General features: G+C 44.3%; 1 protein-coding gene across 6 annotated transcripts in view; it reads right to left on the reverse strand.

The window, feature by feature from the left end:
• Nucleotides 1-20,245, reverse strand: part of MARCHF6 (membrane associated ring-CH-type finger 6) — a 1,566,402-nt gene that overhangs the window by 1,227,566 nt on the left and 318,591 nt on the right. For all 6 annotated transcript variants that reach the window (XM_077491957.1, XM_077491954.1, XM_077491953.1 and 3 more), the window contains one exon: nt 7,522-7,583. In XM_077491957.1, the coding sequence (XP_077348083.1) occupies nt 7,522-7,583 (62 nt within the window). The remainder of the gene's footprint in view (nt 1-7,521; nt 7,584-20,245) is intronic.

The following is a 20,245-nucleotide window of genomic DNA, read 5'->3' on the forward strand; positions in this document are numbered from 1 at the left end:
TCCGACAGGACATTTCACGAACGCGGCCGATAGTTCGCGAACCGGAACGTTCACGGCGGGCCGCATTGACTTCAATGGGAGGCGAACTTCGCAAACCTACAGGTCAAATTTGCAGCCACAAAATAATTAATAGCTGTGCAAACATAGTCCCACCACATGGCCAATGACATAACACATGTATGAGGTGAATCTGGGATCGACAACTACAAGCATTCTTTTTTTATATGGGAAATTGTTGTGACAATTCAGGACTGTGGAGCGCATGAAGTCAATGGAGGAGAGGGAAGGTCAGGGACCAGGGTAGGCAAAGAAGAGGGTGCAGGAGATGATCACCAGCAGCGTGACATACAGCAATGACACCTGCACCGTGATAGAGAGCACTGACATCAGCAGCGTGACAAAGAACTAACCCCAGCACCGTGAAATGCAGCACTGACAGAAGCACCGTGATAGAAAGCACTGACATCAGCAGCGTGACATACAGCAACGACACCTGCACCGTGATATACAGCACTGACAGCAGCACCGTAAGCAGCCCCAGGAGGAAGTCAGCATAGCACAGGGATGGTGGGAGCCCCTCATAATAAGCAGCCCCAGGAGGAAGTCAGCACAGCACAGGGATGGTGGGAGCCCCTCATAATAAGCAGCCCCAGGAGGAAGTCAGCATAGCACAGGGATGGTGGGAGCCCCTCATAATGAGCATAGCACAGGGATGGTGGGAGCACCTCAAAATATGCACAGCAGAGGTACAGCCCCAGGAGGATGTCAGCACAGCACAGGGATGGTGGGAGCCCCTCATAATAAGCAGCCCCAGTAGAAATATGACACAGCTCAACCTCTTCAAAGAGGAGGGTACGGGCATATAGTACGGTATGCTTTTTTTGGACAAGGAAGTGAGCCAAATGAAGAAAGAAGGTCTCTGTGCGCGATTAAAAAAATTGTTTATAGACATATACATGGTCTACTGATCACATGTGTTGAATTCCTCCGAGATCCATGCCTCATTCATTTTTAGAAATGTGAGGTAGTTAACACTGTCGTGAGCTAGGCGAGTACGCTTATCGATCACGATCCCTCCTGCTGCGCTGAACGTCCTTTCGGACAGGACACTGGATGAGGGGCAAGCCAACAGTTCGATTGCAAATTGGGCAAGCTCTGGCCAGAGGTCAAGCCTGCCCACCCAGTAGTCCAGGGGTTCATCACTCCTCAGAGCGTCCACATCGGCCGTTAACCCGATGTAGTCGGACATCTGATGGTCTAGGCGTTCCCTGATGCTGGGATCCGGATGACACCTGTCGATGGGTCGGCTGAAAGAATGACCTCATATCCGAAGTCACCAACACATCTTCAAACCGGCCTCTTCTTGCAGGCACTGTTGGATTGGTACCCGCAACTCCTTCTCTGGGAGTGGGAATTGCTCCTCTGCCAGCGCACGCAAAGGCAGAATGCAACATTTCTCGAAGCAAGGCCTGGAAGTGCTCCATTCTGCCAGCCCTCTGTGACGGCGGTAACATTTCCACCATTTTGTGTTTGTACGGGGGCCAAAGTACGTTGTCGCCCAGTACTGGTCCTTGACCCTTATGCTTTTTATATGGGGGTCCCTATTAAAACACTGGAGCATGAAGGCCCCCATTTGCACTAAAGTGGAAGCGGTGTGGTGGCCTGGCTCCTGCTCATCATCCAGGATAATGTCGTCCTCTTCATTCTCCTCTCCCCATCCACGCACAACAGGGATCCCAGAAAGGTTTAAAGTATGCTCTTCTTGCTCCTCCTCATCCGCCCCGGCACCATCCTCCTCTGACTTCTCTTCAGACTCCTGTTGTTGACTTATCTCAGATAAAGCAGCCCCCCCTGGGAGTTCATCCAGCATTGCGACTTCCTCATCTTCCCGCTCCTGCTCCTCCACAGCTTGATCAATGACACGACGCAATGCACGCTCCATAAAGAAGGCATAATGTACCATGTCACTGATAGCACCATGGCTGCGACTGACCAGTTTGGTGATCTCCTCAAATGGGTGCAGAAGTCTGCATGCGTCGCGCATGAGCAGCCACTGGCGCAGTGAAAAAAAAACAGCTCCCCAGAACCTGTTCTGCTGCAGAGTTCATACAGGTAGACTTTAACTGCACGTTTCTGCTGGAGCAGCCTATCAAGCATATAGAAGGTTGAGTTCCATCGCGTTGGGCAATCGCAAATAAGACGTCTGACCGGCAGATTGTGTCGCCGCTGAATGTCAGCAAGGCGAGCCATGGCCGTGTAAGATCTTCTGAAATGGGCCGAGATTTTCCTTGCCTGCCGCAAGATGTCCTGGACCCCAGGGTACTTGACAAGGAATCGCTGCACAACCAAGTTTAAGACGTGTGCCATGCATGGCACGTGCGTGATTTTGCCCTGTTTCAATGCGCTAAGCAGATTGGCACAGTTGTCACACACCCCTTTACCAACTGTCAAATTGAGCAGTTAGCCACTGATCTGCCTGTGAACGCAAAGCTGAAAGGAGTGCCGGGCCAGTGTGGCTCTTGGCTTCCAGGCACAACAGACGCAGCACGGCATGGCAACGTCTCACCTGGCATGTCAAATAGGTTCTGGGGAGCTTGGGTGGCGCAGCGGAAGAGACGCTAGCAGCGGAAAAGGAGGAGTCAGCCGAGGAGGAGAGGGAGGAGGATGGAGTAGGAGGAGGAGGAGAAGAGTCAGGCCTGCATTCAATCCGTGGCGGTAAAACCAAATCTACACGGGTGCCACGGGTTACATGCTTGACGGCAGTCAGAAGGTTCACCCAGTGGGCAGTAAAAGTGATATACCTTCCCTGCCCGTGTTTTGCTAGACCACGTGTCTGTGGTCAGATGTATCTTGGCACCGACACTGTGTGCCAGAGATACATTCACTTGCCGCTGAACATGGCCATATAGCTCTGGGATGCCCTTCTCTGAGAAATACTTCCTTCCTGGGACCTTCCATTGTGGTGTTCCAATGGCCATACATTTGCGAAAGGCCTCCGAGTTCACCAGTTTATATGGCAGTAGTTGGTGGGCTATGAGTTCTGACAAGCCAGCCGTCAACCGTTGGCCAAGAGGGTTATCCGGCGTCATCATTTTTTTTACGCTCGAACATTAGGCCCACGGAAGCCTGCCTTTTTGCAGAAAACCGTGAGCTTGGCGTGATGGAATGTGGAGTGGAGGAAAATTGTGAGGAGAGAGGAGGAGAAGTAGAAGACGAGGCTGGACGGTGAGAGCCTGGAGTGTGGCTTTGTGTGTTCCGTTGCTCCCACTCAGCTCGGTGATGGCTGCTCATGTGCCTTCTTAAGGCGGTCGTCCCTAGGTGAGTGTTGGGCTTACTGCGACTAATGCGTTGACTGCAAAGATTGCAGATGGCAACGCTATTGTCAGCAGCGGACACGTTAAAAAAGCCCACACTGCGGAGCCATGTGCCGGTGTCCTGGGAGCGCCAGATGTGACCGTACATGGTCGATGACTCGCTCCTGATACATTTGCAGTCTGCTTTGTCCCTGTGCAATGTAAGTTATTCCTGCTTCTCCTCCCTATCTGCTGGTCCATATCTCCCTCTGAACTCCCCTCCTCTTCCTCTCTTGTGGGCACCCACGTGACATCACTAGACACGTCATCAACGTCACCTTCCCCACTGCTATAAGTAGAGATCTCGGAGTAGGCAGCAACACCGGGGACCAACCACCTCCTTGGGCTAACCTGGGTACTGTCGTCAGACTGCTGATTAGCGGTTGTTGCTGCCTCCTCTTCCTGAGCCAATACCAAGAGTGGCTGCGCATCAGAAATGTCTTGATATGGATCGGAAAATAATTCCTGTGACTCAAGCGGAAGGTATGTGGTGGTGGTGTTGTTGGTGGTAGTGTCTTTGGGGGTGCAGATAGCAGAGAGTGAAGAAGAGGGTGCAGATCGAGAGGATGAGGAGGGTGCAGAAGAGTAAGGCTGAGCGAGCCATTCAACCAAGTCTGGTGCGTCCTTTAAAGTAATTGAACGCACCTTCTGCAACTTCCCACTTTGGCTCAAGCCTGTTGCTCCTGCCCTACCCCTACCACCCCTGCGGAAAGGCCTGCCTCTTCCTCTGCCTGTCATTTTTTAAATGACCCTGTGACAAAACTCTCAGTCCCTATACCGATGAAGGACTGCTGCAGTATAGGGCAGCGGTCAGCAGTAGTGCACCTCAACCCTATGTATTGTGGACCTATACCAGTCCTTATAGAATGGCAGACTGTACCTCACTCAACCCTATGTACTGTATTACCCTATACCTTACCAGTCCTTATAAGGACCTTTGTGGAACAAGTATGTTGTGTGTGACTGATTAGCAGACTGTACCTCAGTCCCTATACCGATGAAGGACTGCTGCAGTATAGGGCAGCGGTCAGCAGTAGTGCACCTCAACCCTATGTATTGTGGACCTATACCAGTCCTTATAGAATAGCAGACTGTACCTCACTCAACCCTATGTACTATAGCACCCTACACCAGGTTATTACCAGTCCTTATAAGGAGCTTTGTGGAACAAGTGGGTTGTGAATGATTAGCAGACTGCAGCAGAAGGGCAGCAGTCAAGTATAATAGTCTTTCTATATTTGGAAGAAAGAATATTATACGTGTACAAGCCTATTACCATACCACTGATACCAGTCCTGAAAAGAACCTTTGTGGACCTAATATAATAACAGCTACTGATTAAACTGACCCTCACTGCCTCACACACTGCTTCCTGCCTGTCCCTATATAAACTGACAAAACAGAGGTTACTGGAACAATAACTGGAATAGCACTTTTGTGGACCTGATAGTAACATCTAATGACTAAACTGACTGTCCCTACAGCAGACACACCGTCCTGTCCCTTTCTCTAAACTGACAAAAGACACTCAGGCTGCTGCAACAATCACTAGCACAGCAAACCTATATACACCTAACACCTATACCAGTCCTGAAAAGAACTTGTGTGTACCAAATAGCTAGCGATTTGGGTCACTGCAATCTCTCCCTGCTCCACACAGCAACCTCTTCCTATAGTGACAGAAGAAAGAATGTAAAATGGCCGCCGGATCGGGTCTATTTATAAGTTAGGGGGAATGTCCGAGTGTCCATGTGCTGTAATGTCTCAATTGGCTGTCCTGTACCCCATGATGGATGTGTCATCATGGGTCAAAGTTCTTTTACACAGTAAACACGGAAGTCCGCCGGGCGAACGGTGCCAATAGTCCGCCGAATGGGCGGACCGCGAACAGCCGAAATTCGTCGCGAAACGACCGCCGGGTGAACCGTTCGGCCATCACTACTCAGGAGAAGTAGCAAAATATATTTAGGGGTGCAATGGCAAGTATGCATATGCTGTGTGTGAGAAATCACTTTTGTATTTTTTTTTGCACAAACTTATCAAAAATAACATTTCTTAAAACTTTCCCAAGAATTGTGGGGAAAAATTACAATTTCAAAAAACTCACCATGCCTCTTACTAAATACCTTTGACTGTCTACTTTACGAAAAGGGGTCAGTTGGGGGGTATTTGTACTTTCCTGGCTTGTTAGTGTCTCAAGAAATGATAGGCCGTCATTACATCAGGTGTGATCGATTTTCAATGAATTAGAACCATAGTTTGTAGACTAACTTACATACAGACTAAATAATATACACTAATTTGGTCTATTTTTTACCATAGATGTGTAACAGTATAAACGTTGGCCCAAATTTATGAAGAAAAATTACTTATTTTCAAAATAAAAACACGAAAAAAAAAAAGTAGCGTTTCAAAATGTTTGCTCTTTTTTCACTTCTATCACAAGAAAATAAATAGAAGGCCAGCGGTGATTAAATACCACCAAAAGAAAGCTCTATTTGTGTGAGAAAAAAAAGTGACGTTTGGGTACAATGTAGCATGACTAACTGATCCTTGAGCAGCTTGGTTTTGGTAATCGTTTACTTAAATGGGTCAAGCCAGCCAATGGCCCGACTCCAGGTTATTAATTACATTGGCACTTTTCTAATATATTGTGGCACTCGGCAGGGGTACCCGCTGTCGCCCCCGCTGTTTGCCTTAGCAGTTGCATCATTGGCAGCATTAATCAGACAAAAGTCTTCCATCCGTGGGTGTGGAATTGGTACCTTGTAAGAAAAAACTTCCTTATATGCAGATGAATACAACCTTACAGGTTATTGCTCAATTTGGGGAATACTCTGATTTTAAAGTGGTTGTAAACCCTTACAAACCACTTTGACCTACAGGTAAGCCTAGATTAAGGCTTACCTGTAGGTCCAAGAAATATCTCCTAAACCTATACGGTTTAGGAGATATTTGCCCGAAGAGAGGCACCGCTGTCTACGGCGCATGCGCCGCAGACAGCGGCGCACAGGCGCACTGACCGCGGCATTTCCAACAACGGAGCTGTGTCGGCTCCTGTGCGCATGCGCGGGAGTGACGTCATCGCAGCTCCGCCGAATGACAGTGGCGGAGCTGCGAGACCCCACCGAAAAGATGGATGCGCCGGACTACAGGGGACAGCGGCGACTTCGCTGGCTCCTGTGTTAGGTAAGTGACACATAATGGGCTACTATGCGATGCATAGTAGTCCATTATGCTTTGCCTTTGCAGGGAATGAAAGAGGAAGTAAACTCATCAGGGTTTACTTCCTCTTTAAAAGTTAATTGGAGTAAATAAAATATTTTCCCCTTTGTTTGCAAAATATAAACTGTAGCTACCCTTAATGGTTCCCCTGCAAGTAGTCTTAAAAAATTAGTTATCTTAGGGTTGAGGTGCAACAGCACTTGAAATCTTACGTAACCAATATTTTCCCCCTTATACAAAGGCTCAAGCATACTCTAAGCAACTGGACTAAATTGCCTCTGAATCTACTGGGGAGAATTAAAGCGATTGTAAGGCCACGTGTCTTTTACAAATCCCTTTTTACGGAACAGTATTTTCCCTATGCTAGGGTCACCAGTAATATATTTGCATATCGCCATCATATCCCATTTCAACTGTTTTCTCCAGAGAGAATAAGTTTAATGCTTGCAGTTTGTCTCCACAGCCGAGACCTCTAGTCCTTTTATTAGCTTTGATGCCCTTTTCTGAACCCTTTCCATTTCCAGCACATCCTTCTGTAAATTATCAACCATACAGTAATCAAATACTTCTAACCAAAGTGTTAATTGTTACAACAGTTTCTATGTAGTGCCCTACCTAATTAAGTTCTTAATTGTCACCCCTCTGGACATTTCCTGTGTAAGGAAAAATTGTAAATCAATGATTGCACTAAGAGTAAGATGTGTGTGTGTGTGAGATCCTCGGGGAGAGACGGGATGGGCTAAAACAACTGTCAGTTTAAATTTGTTGAGCGTGTTCCCCAAGAGTGATTTTCCTTTAGGGGCATTTCCTCTTACGGCAATTGTCACTGCTACAGATATCCTCAATGCAATGTTTTCTTTACCTCCTCTACTGGTGACCTGTTGTGGGTTGTGCGTGAGTGCTGTTTACGAAGAGGTATTTTACAAAGACCTATTAAGCTTACCCGTTCCCATGTGAGTTCTTCTGCTGCTCGATCCCACTCTAAAGCATTCCAATTCATGTCATCTGCAAAAAAAAAAAAAAAAAGTCAATGAATTAAAGGCTAACTTCAAACTCTGTGGGAAAGAAGACAAACATGCTATTTAATGACCAGCCCAGTGAAGGCAAGGAATAAGACAATACCAATTGCTCAAACGCATATCTACTTGCTGTAATCAGTTTCTCCAGATAGTTTTTTTTTTTTTTTTTTTTTTTTATGGAATAATCAGGATATGCATTTTCACACTTTTGCCTAAATGCTGGAGGAGCACCTAGAGCTGGACTCAACGAGCTAAACAGACAAGCGAAATGCATATATAGGGTTAGTTTAACTAGCAAAAGGATTTGTACTTTTGTCCTTTCACTCAGAGAACATTTCCGCTGGTTGAGGCATTTTTAGAACCCAAGACATGGAAGTACTGCAGCAAAAAAACTAGGAAAAAAAAAACTCCGTATATATAGATTGGAAAAGATATCAGTGGATTGGGTATCCTCCTGTGTGGAGTCCTCTGAGACAGATGAGGAAATGTCTTCTATGGGAAGCATAAAAGCTCAGAGGGAAGAAATGGATTCTGGAGAAGAGAGAACTTGCTTGCATATTTATGTCTGATTTTAGCCTGCTCCCACTAGGACGAACATGTTTAATTTTGCCAGCTCAACCATTAGCAAAGTGTGAGCTGGCAAGACTTGCTGACACATTACCTTTGCGCCAATAATCTGACTTGTAGTGAGGGATAACCCAACAGCACTGAGGTGCAGAAAGCAGAGCTTCTGTGACCAGTCACCACAGGCAATGAAAGAATTGACACCCAAGTCAAATAGTATACAATTGGGATGAGAACATTTCTTAAAAGCAGTAACAAATCCTTCAAGAGTTTCTTTAAAATCTGATACTTTATTTCATGCATCCTTCTGAACATTTTGTTCATAGTTATATAGTAATTAAAGTTCTTCCCTAATGTCCAGTGTTGTGTGAATTGCTTTGAAGAGCTATTCTGTTTCATCAGAAGGAGCTATCCTCCTCAAACATCCTGAAAAAAAACTGAATGGACAAGATGGAGGACATCTCCTCTCTCATAGAATCCATAAAACCTTTGAAAAAGTTTGGGTGGAGTTGCAAAAGTCAAACCTGTTGAAGGTATATAGGATGCTTAAATTATAACGATTTATAAATTCAGACAGATCTATACATTTAGGTACATCCTAACAATGCTAAAAGGTGAAAGACTCCCAGTTAAGGTACAGATCATGTTCCATCAGCTTGGTATCTGGCCACAGCAGCCAATGAATGACAGCACTAAACCTGGAAGTGATACTGCCAGAAAAAAAAGTTGTGCCTAGGGTGGCAGGTCAGTGTTTTTTGTATATGATCTGGGACTTGTGTTTCCTATTTTAGGTAGGTGGAGTCTCTCGAAGCCTAATAGATAATTAGGGAAACATCCACCTATTGCCTCCTTTCAGCAAAGTTGGTGAGAGTTAACCTACTTGTGAGGGGGCATGGCCACAGGAGGAGCTGGGCCTATTGATTAGCCTAGTGTTCAGCCTACCAGAGGCAGAATATATTCTAGAGGTCTTTTGAGTCCCCCAACGAACACACGGAGAAAAACTTTAACCGCCGCATGCCAATGTACGTCATCACAATGGCATGTACAGGCACAAGCACGTACATGTAAGTGCTTGCCTTCCAGCGGGTGGGGGGTCAGATCGGACCACCTCCCGCTGGATGCGGCGGTCCGTTTCGCTGCAGGAGCGATCCGGGATGAGGGGATGGCCGTTGGTTTCTGGCCACCCCCTCTCGATCGCTCCTGGCGAATGAGAAGCTTCCTCCCACTGTGTGTGGTAAACACAGGCAGGGAGGAAGTGATGTCATTCTCCTCGGGGCGGTCTTTTTGACCGGACTACGAGAAGTGAAAGTAAGTGTGCACCAACACTACACTAACATATAGGCACACATAGGCACACACCCCCCCCCCCCCCCGATCACCCCACCATTGTTGCTAGCCTTGCTTTGGTGGCAGTTAGTGGCAGTTATGCTTGATTTAAATTGGATAAATATAGCAAAGGGGGAAGATAGTCAAATGTTTCCACTCATTGTGTGCTTAGCAGACCCCCGGCAAGCTTTAGATTTTTTGAGATCTAGAACAGATGAGCTGATGACCGCGTTAGGTGGACGAGTGGCCCTTTTGCTGGTGCTCATATAGTTGTTCTTTGAGGTTTGAAAACGATAAGCAGAAAGCAGGTAGGAAAAGGAAAAATATGACCTGTGTTGATGCTTAGATTGTGATTACTGCAGTAATATATGTGTTGAATTTAAATGTTGAGCTCTTCTGTTGGTTGTTTAGCTAGTGCTATTGGTGAGAAAAAGTTGCTTGTATGGATGATATGTAAAAATGCATTTCACTACTGATGTTTAAGTGAGTATGTTTAACATTAGAATGGTTAAGTAATGAAACTAAGGTAATAGTTTTGAGAAAAGCGAGTCTTTGTATGTTTAAATGAAAAGATCATTAGTTAGCAGGAATGTTTGCAGTCTGCAGCACCCCCCTCTTTCCCTCCCCCCAGACAATGGACAATAGTCCTGCATTTTGTAAAAGGGACACCTGCAGCTGTATTTGTGAGAGCCTGCTTGAATGAAGATTCTTTCTCCTTTAAGAGAGGGAGATAACCCCCCCCTCCCCCCTTTAAAGATTGTGTCCATGAAGCTGGACATTGCTGAACATCTAAGAAATGTTTAATTATGTTGATTAAAAATAACATCCTAGTTGAAATTGTTAGTTTTTATTACGCAAATCTAGGATTATTTGAAACAAAGAAAGAAAATGTCTGCTTGATGTTAACACCATTTAAAATCCTGAATAGCATTCATGATTATTATAATTTTATTGGTGAATGTAATAAAGTGTCATGTTCTAGGATACAACACTAATGTTTTTTTTTGTTAAGTTTTGTTTTCGTTAATACAGAAGGAACCAGATCTATTCCTAGAAGTTTCATAGATCTGTATGGTATTGAAGAAGAGATTGCAATAGAAACATCAATATGAGTTTGGTGATGTATAATGTTTGTGCACAAATGTGATGAACACCATTTAATGTTCTTGTGAATGTTATTTCAACCATGGTGAATTAATGATAACTTTGAATGGACGTCCTTTAATGAAAATCCACGTGGTGATAAGAAATGAGCTCAATTAATATGGGTAATAAAAAGTGCACTCGGAATAACAGAAATAATGGCCATATGTTTTGTAATTTGTGGAAAGTGTTGGTTAAATGTGTTTGTTGCTAACTATTTGTTACTTTCTAGGAGTGAACTGTAATATCACACTAAAACCTTTCATTTTGTTTAGTTCCTAGTCAATATTAAACAGCATCAATCCACCTGTCTGATATGGTTTGATGTCCAAGAACTAAAGATGAAGATTACAGTCAAACTGAATAATTTATGTTGTTTGTGTTGTTATTTTTATGTAATATGCAAATGTACTGAAAGTTTTCATTGGAACTGATTGTAAACCAGAGCAGCTAATAATCTTGATGTTGCATGATAGATTTCTAAGGGTTTTCTCTGATTGAGTTGAATCCAAAATGATATAGAACAAATAATTTGTGAATATTGACAGCAAGATGGTTTTGATATCTGGAATTATATAATACTTGTAATAGTTTGGAGGGTGTAAGAATACCCAAACATTTACATATTGTTCCTTTCTGTGTTTATGTAAGCTAAATTATGGCAGCATCTACTTCTGTATATTCTGTCATAATTATTTTGGTGGAACTATAAGGCATTACTACTGTGGGAGTGTGCCTGGGGTTATACATATAAAGTACATTTTCCTATAAGATTGACAGTTTAAATTTAAAGTAATCATTTTGTGTATCAAGAAAAAAAAAAGGGTACTTTTATGTCTACTTATAATTATGCATTTAGGTTAATATTATTGCAATGAACACAATTTTTAAGTCTTTCAAAATGAGGTGTTCTAGTGGTATATACAGTCATTTATATCTGACACTCAGTGATTCTTTGATCACCCTGTTCTATACACCTGATTGAGTTTTCATAAAATTTTCTTGGTAAAGAAAAAAAAAGTTATAAAATAGGTTCTCAGGTTTGCTTTTCCTCAATTCTCCTTGATTGCTTGGGGTGGGACTGACATATAGAGTGGCACATATGCATGGGCATATTATATGCACATATTGGGATCAGTGTAGACAAGATTCGGTTAGCCTGCCAGAATGTCTTTAGAGTGTGGAACGAGATCAAAGTGCATAGAGGAAACACGCATGAAGTAATTTAAAGCTGGGCCTATACTTTGAGACAGTAGTGTATAGTTCAGGTGGGGGATGAGTAACATACTTGTAATAATATTTCACCTTTAATGTAGAAAGCTGAGTTTTTCAGTGTTTAGCCGGATCATTAATGATCATCGATTTGCCTGTTCATAAATCTATAATGGGCTATATGGGCATTGTTGTTAATTATGGAATGTTGGACTGACATATTTGGCAACGCACCTGCCATGACGTCAACTAGAAGCATATTGGAGAAAGGAGACAAACACTTTTGACAGCAGCAATGGTCTATAAAGTCTTTACCAATGATCAGCAGCTAAACTTTTGTTACCTCTTCTGAGGGTCGAGTACGTGAACTGTTCCACCTGCTATCATGGTTAAGTACCTGAATCTGATGGTGAAGTACTTGAACTGTTTTATGTGCTCTAATGGTCATGTGCCAGAAGTATGTGCCTGCACGTCTATGACTTGTGAGCTGCAATAGTCCGAAGGATATGGACTATGTATACTACAGTTCTTTCAGTTCTACAGTGTTGCAAGTGCGATCTGGTAACCGGATGTCTAAGACTCTGCTGTCCATCACCAGATATGAAGGACTTTGTCAAGTATCTATGCGTTTAAACTCTTGGAAAGGAAGTTTGGTGTTATTCTGTTAGTCCAACATATAGTTGTTTTTTATATTTTTGGAAGTTTGGATATTTTTTTATATTTTTCAGCCCTAACATAGCAGAATGAGATTTCCTGGACAGGTAAATCAGATAGAGAAAGTGGGTAAAGAGATAAAGTTTACATAGATAAGACGAGGGGTGGAAGGATGTACAACTTTTATATAATAATTTACATGTGGAAAATACCCAAGGAGTGGGATATATGGGAGATGGACCATATTTAATAATGGAGAGTGTTTTACATACATATTCATAATACTGGAAATGTGAAGGATGAAATTAATGAAGCCAGAAATGTTTATATTAAAGTACAAGAGAAAAGACTACCTTGAGTAGAACATGTTGATATATCTATAGGTAATCTTGAATATTATAAACTGAGAATCTTGTAAATCAAGGGGTGGAATGTAGTATGGGTCTAAATTTATATATAACTTTAGTTATTGAATTACAAGAATAGTTAAGAATGATTACTTATATCTATATACAACATGTTTAATGCATGAGGCATCTGCTTCATTATGCTATGGGAAGTTGGGAACCTTTGACCTTTTCTTTTCATCAGTTGTAGCTATCGTCTTCACTACCATATAAATATGACTGGGAGACTAGTTTGCATTTTGAGGAAGGCGGAAGCCTGGCTGTCTAATCTAGGTAGCTCATTTATAAAATGCAAATTTATATTTTATTCATAGGACAGGAAAATAAGGAACAAAACAAGTAAATAAAACAATGAACCAATCGGCATACAAAGTAAATCGATATTATAGCAAATGGCCATACATCATGCCACTATAGAACATCTAGCATCTCTAACCCATCTAGACAACTCCTTCCATAGCTCCCAAAGGAAGAGCCTTCTCATAGTAGGGTCTCCAGTTCCATACCAGGAAGGCCAAATGCCCTTGGCACAATTATTCCACAAACACTAATCAGCCCCATAGAACCCATCCAGATTTCAAACCTATATATAGAAAAAAAGTCTTGGGCGTGGAGGGCACCCTGACGTACCCCCCAGGCCCAAAGCCTTAGACAAAAGAGAGGAGAAAAAAAAAAAAAAAAAAAAAAAAAAAAAAAAAGAAAAGGAGACTGTTAAAAGGAAAACAAAAAACAGCAGGAAAATTAAACGCAGAGAAGAGTAGGAGAATGGAAAAAAAAAAAAAAAAAAAAAAAAAAAAAAAAAAAAAAAGGGGGGGGGGTTGGGAAAAGAAAAGGGTAACTCAAGGGAAAAGATCCATGAGATCCATGTAGGCAGGACTGTCCCCCTGTATCAAACAGCCTATACCGGGCACCCAATTCTCCATGATAATCTGTACATTCTGTCAATAATCTATACCCAAGGGGTGTCCTCCACCATTCGGGGCATCACTCAGGGCATCCCCATCCAGAAGTGCCCTACCCGCACGCGAGGATATAAATTTATTCCATTTTGACCATGTCTTAATAAATTGCTCGTTCTGTCCCCTGTACGTCAAAATTAAGTCTTCCATTCTCTTAATGTCCTCTACCCTTCTCAACCACATACCAATAGTTGGTGGGTGAGTATTCTTCCAACGCAGTGGAATACATGCTTTAGCGGCATCTAAAAGATGCCGAAGCACCGAGGTCTGATATTTCTTGCGGGACATGTTCGTGGCATGAAGGAGATAAAAGGCAGGGCCCTCCGGAACCGGAATATCGGTAAACTTAGTGATCGTATCCCCCACTGTCTTCCAGAACCGCTCTAAAAGTGGGCATGACCAGAAGACGTGGAGGATCGTACCCTCTTCCCGCCGACATCGCCAACATCTGTCTGAAGATGTCGGATAGGCCCGATGCAGCTTCGCCGGGGTATTGTACCACCTGGTTACGATTTTAAAATTGGTCTCCTGTGTTCTTGAACAAATGGAGGATTTATGTGTGAAAAATAAGATATTTTGTTTTTGGCGTATCGAGAATCTGCACCGCATATCCCTCTCCCAGGCCCTCAGGCAGTTCGGTCCACTATCGTCCGGTGCAACGGTCAATATATGGTATGTGGCAGATAAGGCATGGGGCATAGCCCCTCTCTCCGAGCAATAAGCTTCATAACAAGTCAGACTTTGGTTATAGCTGTCAGGGGGAGCCAGGGACCCTAAAAAGTGATTCAGTTGGATTGCTTTCCAAAAATCTAATTTAAATGGACCCGCCGGGTCCATTAGATCAGTGGTAGTCACCCATTTGTCCCCCTTCAAAAAGTGGGATACCTGATAAATCCCAGAAATCCTAAGGGAGCGGAATACTGGTTCCGTGACCCCGGGAGAAAACTCCGGGGTGCCTAAAATTGGGCAAAGTGGGGAAGTCCGTGAAACAAGCCCAGCACTCGTAAAGAGAGACGCACAAATACTTGAAGTTATTCCTATAAGAGGATGGTTTTTCACCTTGTTTGGTAATCTACTATGGCACCAAGGAGCCCTGTTCAATGCTACTCCTATTTGGGCCTGCTCCAGCTGGGTCCACAATTTGCTATCGTAGTGTCTGTTCCAGTCAATCAATCTAGTCAAATGAATGGCCTGGTAGTAATTACGGAGATCCGGTATCGCTAAGCCTCCCTGTTGTTTAGGACGGGTCAATTGTTGATAGTTAAGTCTCGGTCGTTTATAAGCCCAAATATAATTAGATATCAACCTCCTAGTCTGTAAAAGATAATGAGAAGGGATCTTGACCGGCAATGCTTGCAAAAGGTAAAGAAACTTAGGTAAGATGCACATCTTCACGATGTTGCATCTACCCAGCCAAGAATGCAGACCTTTATTCCATTTAACCAACAGGGCCCGAATTGTCCGTAGTAGTGGTGGAAAATTTAAAGCATACACTTGGGATATAGTTGGCGGAATATACGTTCCCAGATATTTCAGGGCTGTCCGGGTCCATTTAAAATTAAAATCCTGATGAAGTCTTACTATAAGGCCCTGGGGAAGACCTATACCCATTGCCTCAGATTTATGGAAATTAATCTTCATATTAGAGATATCGCCATACTCCCTGAATTCCTGCATCAGATTGGTAAGAGATATCGTTGGGTTAATCAAGGAAAATAACATATCATCTGCATATGCAGCGATTTTATATTGTTTATCTCCCACTGAAATCCCCATAATGTTAGAATTGGCTCGCACCTTGCATAGAAAAGGCTCCAGCGACAGGGCGAAAAGGAGAGGGGACAAAGGGCATCCCTGACGGGTGCCGTTATGTATCTCAAAAGGTTCGGACAGAACTCCATTAACCCGAACCCGGGCTATCGGGTTAGAGTAAATAGAGCCAATCCAATCCAATAGCCTCTCGCCGAAACCCACATAACGCAAAACAGACGTCATGAATCTCCAATTCACCCTGTCGAAGGCCTTCTCCGCGTCCGTCCCTAAAAAAACACAGGGGGTCTTGGTATCGTTAACTATATGTAAAAGATTAAGCACTCTAATCGTATTGTCTCGTGCTTCCCTGGTGGGCACAAAGCCCACCTGGTCCAAGTGGATCAGTGACGGGAGAAGGCCTTGTATTCTTGATGCCAATAATTTCGTAAATATCTTTAGATCTGTATTAAGTAGTGAGATCGGTCTATAACTGCTACATTGTGAGGGATCCTTGCCCTCCTTAGGGATTACTGTAATATGAGCAAGCAGGGATTCCCTTGGGAGTAACTGTGTTATCCCCAACGAGTTGAGGAATTTAAGCATAAAATTCCCCAATGACGGTAGTAGCATTTTATAATATAGGGCCGTAAACCCATCTGGTCCCGGGGCCTTCCCTATCTTTATCCCTCTTACCACCTCCTGCAGCTCTTTCTGGGTGACAGGTTCATCTAGTGCCCTTCTATCCTCCTCGGACAGCTTGGGCATATTGGAGGCAGATAAATAGTCCTCGATGTGAGTGTGAGGAGGCACAGGGGTTTGTAGGTTATATAAAGCGCCATAATATTCTTTAAATTCCCCCGCTATTTCCCGTGGGAGAATGGCTTTCTGGTTATGGGGGGTCCTAATATGGGGCACGTAATTAGCAAGTGCTTGTTCTTTTAACGTTTGAGCTAGGATTCTACCGCACTTATTACCAGACTCGTATGTAATTCGTTGGCATTTTTGTAAGGCTGCTTTCGCTTGAAATTGCATTAAGTCAGTAATTTTATTCCGCAGGATCCTAATTTCTGTTTCGCCTGCTAAAGTCTGAATATGCTTATGCCTAGCCTCAGCTCTATGCAGGTCACAAAGTAAACCTTTCATCTTTGCCATGCGTATCTTCTTGATACGGGCCCCATGCTTGATCAGTACCCCTCGAATAACCGCCTTATGTGCCTCCCACACTATTCCTGGGTTACTGTCAGGGGTATCATTAAATACGAAATATTGATCTAATTCCCTGACAACGTCCTCGAGCACCTCCTTATCCTGCAACAAACTTTCATTCAGCTTCCAATTCCGTGTCTTAGCAGTGCCACCGTCCATTAAGGAATAGGATATTAAAATGGGGGCATGATCTGACCACGTAATTGGTTCGATTGAAGCATCTCTCAAAGCATGCAAGTAGTCGTGAGGGATAAAAAAGTAATCAATTCTTGAATACTGTCTATGGGGCGAAGAGTAGAATGTATAGTCTCTCTCTGACGGGTGGAGTAACCTCCACGCATCAATCAGCTGTGCTCTATGTATGGAGCGTACAATACGATGCCTGACACTTGGGGTAATGGAGGAGGCTCCGGAAGATGTATCCTCCATAGGTATCAGTGGTATGTTAAAGTCTCCTCCAACTATCAATTGGCCTGAGGCAAACATCTGTAAAGTAGACAACGTCTTAGAGATAAAATGGTCTTGGCTAGAGTTGGGTGCATATATGTTCGCAAACGTGACAGCCACTTCCCCAATTAAACCTTTAAGAAACAAAGATCTCCCTTCCTGATCCATTTTTACTTCTAAACATTTCCAGGGGACATGTCGGGCAATTAAAATAGAGACACCTCTGGACTTAGAGGTCGCATTAGTAGAGTGATACACAGTTGGGTACAGGTTACTGCGCAAGAGGGGCAGACTCCCACTCCGAAAATGGGTCTCTTGAATTAAAGCCAGGTCTATTTTAAGCCGGCGTAAGTCCTGCAGCAGCATGCGCCTCTTTTCCGGGACATTTAAACCCTTCGCATTCAGGGAGAGAATCTTAACTGTCTCCATGGATCCCAGGTAAAAGTCCCAAGTCAGGGACTGTAATCCAGTAGGAAAAAAAAAACCCAAAACAGAGAAAGAGAAAAAAAAAAAAAAAAAAAAAAAACCCCAAGAGCTAGTTCTCAGAAGGAGAACAGCACATTACTAAATTTACAGCACAATAGTGCTATTACGCCCACCAGCGAAGAGCTGGTAATCGGGCGCAGTCCTATGTGGGGGTTGGAGAAAACAGTGACCGAGAAACAGGCAGCCAGTCCTCCCCCTCCCCAAACCTTAACAATAATAAACTAATTATATCGACAGCTACAGCAACCCAAATATACAGCCCCTAAATAAAAAGAAAATAAAGATAAAGATAAAGATTAGTGCAGACACTTTACCAATAACAAACAACGAATTACTTTGCAACATTGTTTATAGACACTGGGCCTAGTGCCACTCAAAAAACTAGACTGACCCCCTTACCTCAAAAGTACTCCCATACCTCAACGAAAAATTTGAAATCAAGTAGGCATTTCCCCAGACGTTTCCTTTCCTTTCCCCATTTTTACAAAATAGAACCAGCCACCACCCCACCTTCCACCTTCCCCCTCCATTCCCCATGAGAGAAAAAAAAAATTTTTTCCTTTTCTTTCTCTTTTTCCTTCCCTCTCTCCCTTCCCTCCCCTTTTTCCCCCTCTTTTCCTTCCCCTTCTTTCTTTCTCCTTTCCCTTTCCTTTCCTTCCCTTTTCTCTTTTCCCCCTTTCCTTCCCCCTTTCCCTTTTACCAGAACTCCGCCCTTTACACATACAATGATAGTCTAATCCCTTTCTAAGTCTGGTAAACCACAAAATCCTCTTTCCCCTAGGTTTAGGGGGCATTCCGTTGATAAAGAGGGGGGAACCCCAGGCAATCTAAACAAATCCCCCTTATATAGTCCATTTACCCAAAATTTATTATTACCTTAGGGAGCCCCCATATATCCCCATATGGTCAAAAAAAAGAAAAAAAAAAAAAAAAAGAAAACCTTGGTGAACATATAGGGGAGTTCCCAGGGGAGGGCGAAGCCTCCAAAAATAATCACATCATCATAATAATGGGGGGGGGGGGAAGGGATGGATGGATGGATGGAGGAGATGGAAATAGGATTATAGATATAGCAGTTCAGGGATATCTCCACACCAAACAGTCTGGTTCAGCATCCAGTATAGTCCAATATAGTCCTGGCGGATGGCGATTACAGCTCACAAGACCCCGTGACCCCGTCTCCTACTGACACCACCGTCACTTCCTTGCCTTGCTCTAATCTTATCACTGAAGCAGATGAGGAGATAAAAGGCTGAAGCTAGGGATGAAGGAGTCTTTAACTAGATGAACGATGTGGAATCAACTCTAGCCAATCAGGGACAGGTACCGGGTCTGCTCCCACAAAGGCAAAAAAAGCTGGCAAGTCCGCAGTAGAGCGAAGAGTGAAGGAGCCATTTTCTCTCCGAAATGTAACCGCCAGGGGATAACCCCAGCGATAAGTGCACCCCTGTCTTTTCGCCACTTCTAATGCCGGTCGCAGCAATGCCCTCCTCTGCAACGTAGCTCTGGAGAGATCTGGTAATACTTTAACCATAGTCCCATTAAAACTCACTTCTCCATGCTCCCATGCCTTCCTGATGATCAATTCCTTTTGGGAGTACCTGAGAAGTCTGCAGAGCACATCTCTTGGTCTCCCAGGGTCTGTTGATTTGGGTCCCCGAGTACGGTGAACTCTGTCCAGTTCAACCGTCATGGCGGGGGTTACAGCGGGGGTTACAGCAAGGATCTTATGAAATATCTCTCCCACCATCCCAGCTAGGTCCTCTGCTCCCATAGACTCTGGCAACCCCCGTAATCGTAAATTATTACGGCGGCCGTGGTCTTCCACAACCTCCAAATGGAGTTGGAGACCTATGGTCGCAGCCTGTTGCTCGACCCGCAACTGCTCCAGCTCACCCACCCGCTGTGTGAGAGATTGTATCGCTGCTTCTCCAGACTCAGCTCTATTAGACAAAGCCAGGATATCCCCTCTTACCTCCTGCATGTCACGTATATGTGCTTCTTCCACCCGTGAGATGAGGGATTCCATATCTGCCTTAGAGGGTAAAGCCTCAAAGTCCGCCCTAGTTGGCAATGCCTGTAGGATCCTCCGTAGCTCATCAGGCAGAGCGGATGCGGATGATGGTAACGGCAGTGGCGGTAGCGGTAGCGGAGGCGGCAGCAGTAGGTGAGACGGAGCAGACACTGCAGTCATTGCAGTCATTGCAGGAAGCAAGTGGTTCGGCGGTGCCGGATGTAATTCTCCGTCTATAGGGGAGACCGACTCAGCGGGAGGAGCGGGAGGAGGTGTCTCGCTGGTGCGGGGTGCACGTGGTGATTCTGCGGTACTGCCGGGCATTTCGGTCTGTTGATCTAACAGATCCTGGGAGTCCCGTAGATACTGCTGCATGGATCGCTGCGGTGCTCTCGTACGGGATCCGCCGGTGGGAGGTCTGGATCTAGGTCCGTGTCTTTTGACGGGGCACATCCCTCCTAGAGAGCGCTGTAATGCT

Source organism: Lithobates pipiens, unplaced genomic scaffold, assembly GCF_037356315.1.
Source record: "Lithobates pipiens isolate NorthernLeopardFrog02 unplaced genomic scaffold, aLitPip1_a1.2 Scaffold_19, whole genome shotgun sequence".
In the NCBI taxonomy this organism is placed as follows: domain Eukaryota; kingdom Metazoa; phylum Chordata; class Amphibia; order Anura; family Ranidae; genus Lithobates; species Lithobates pipiens.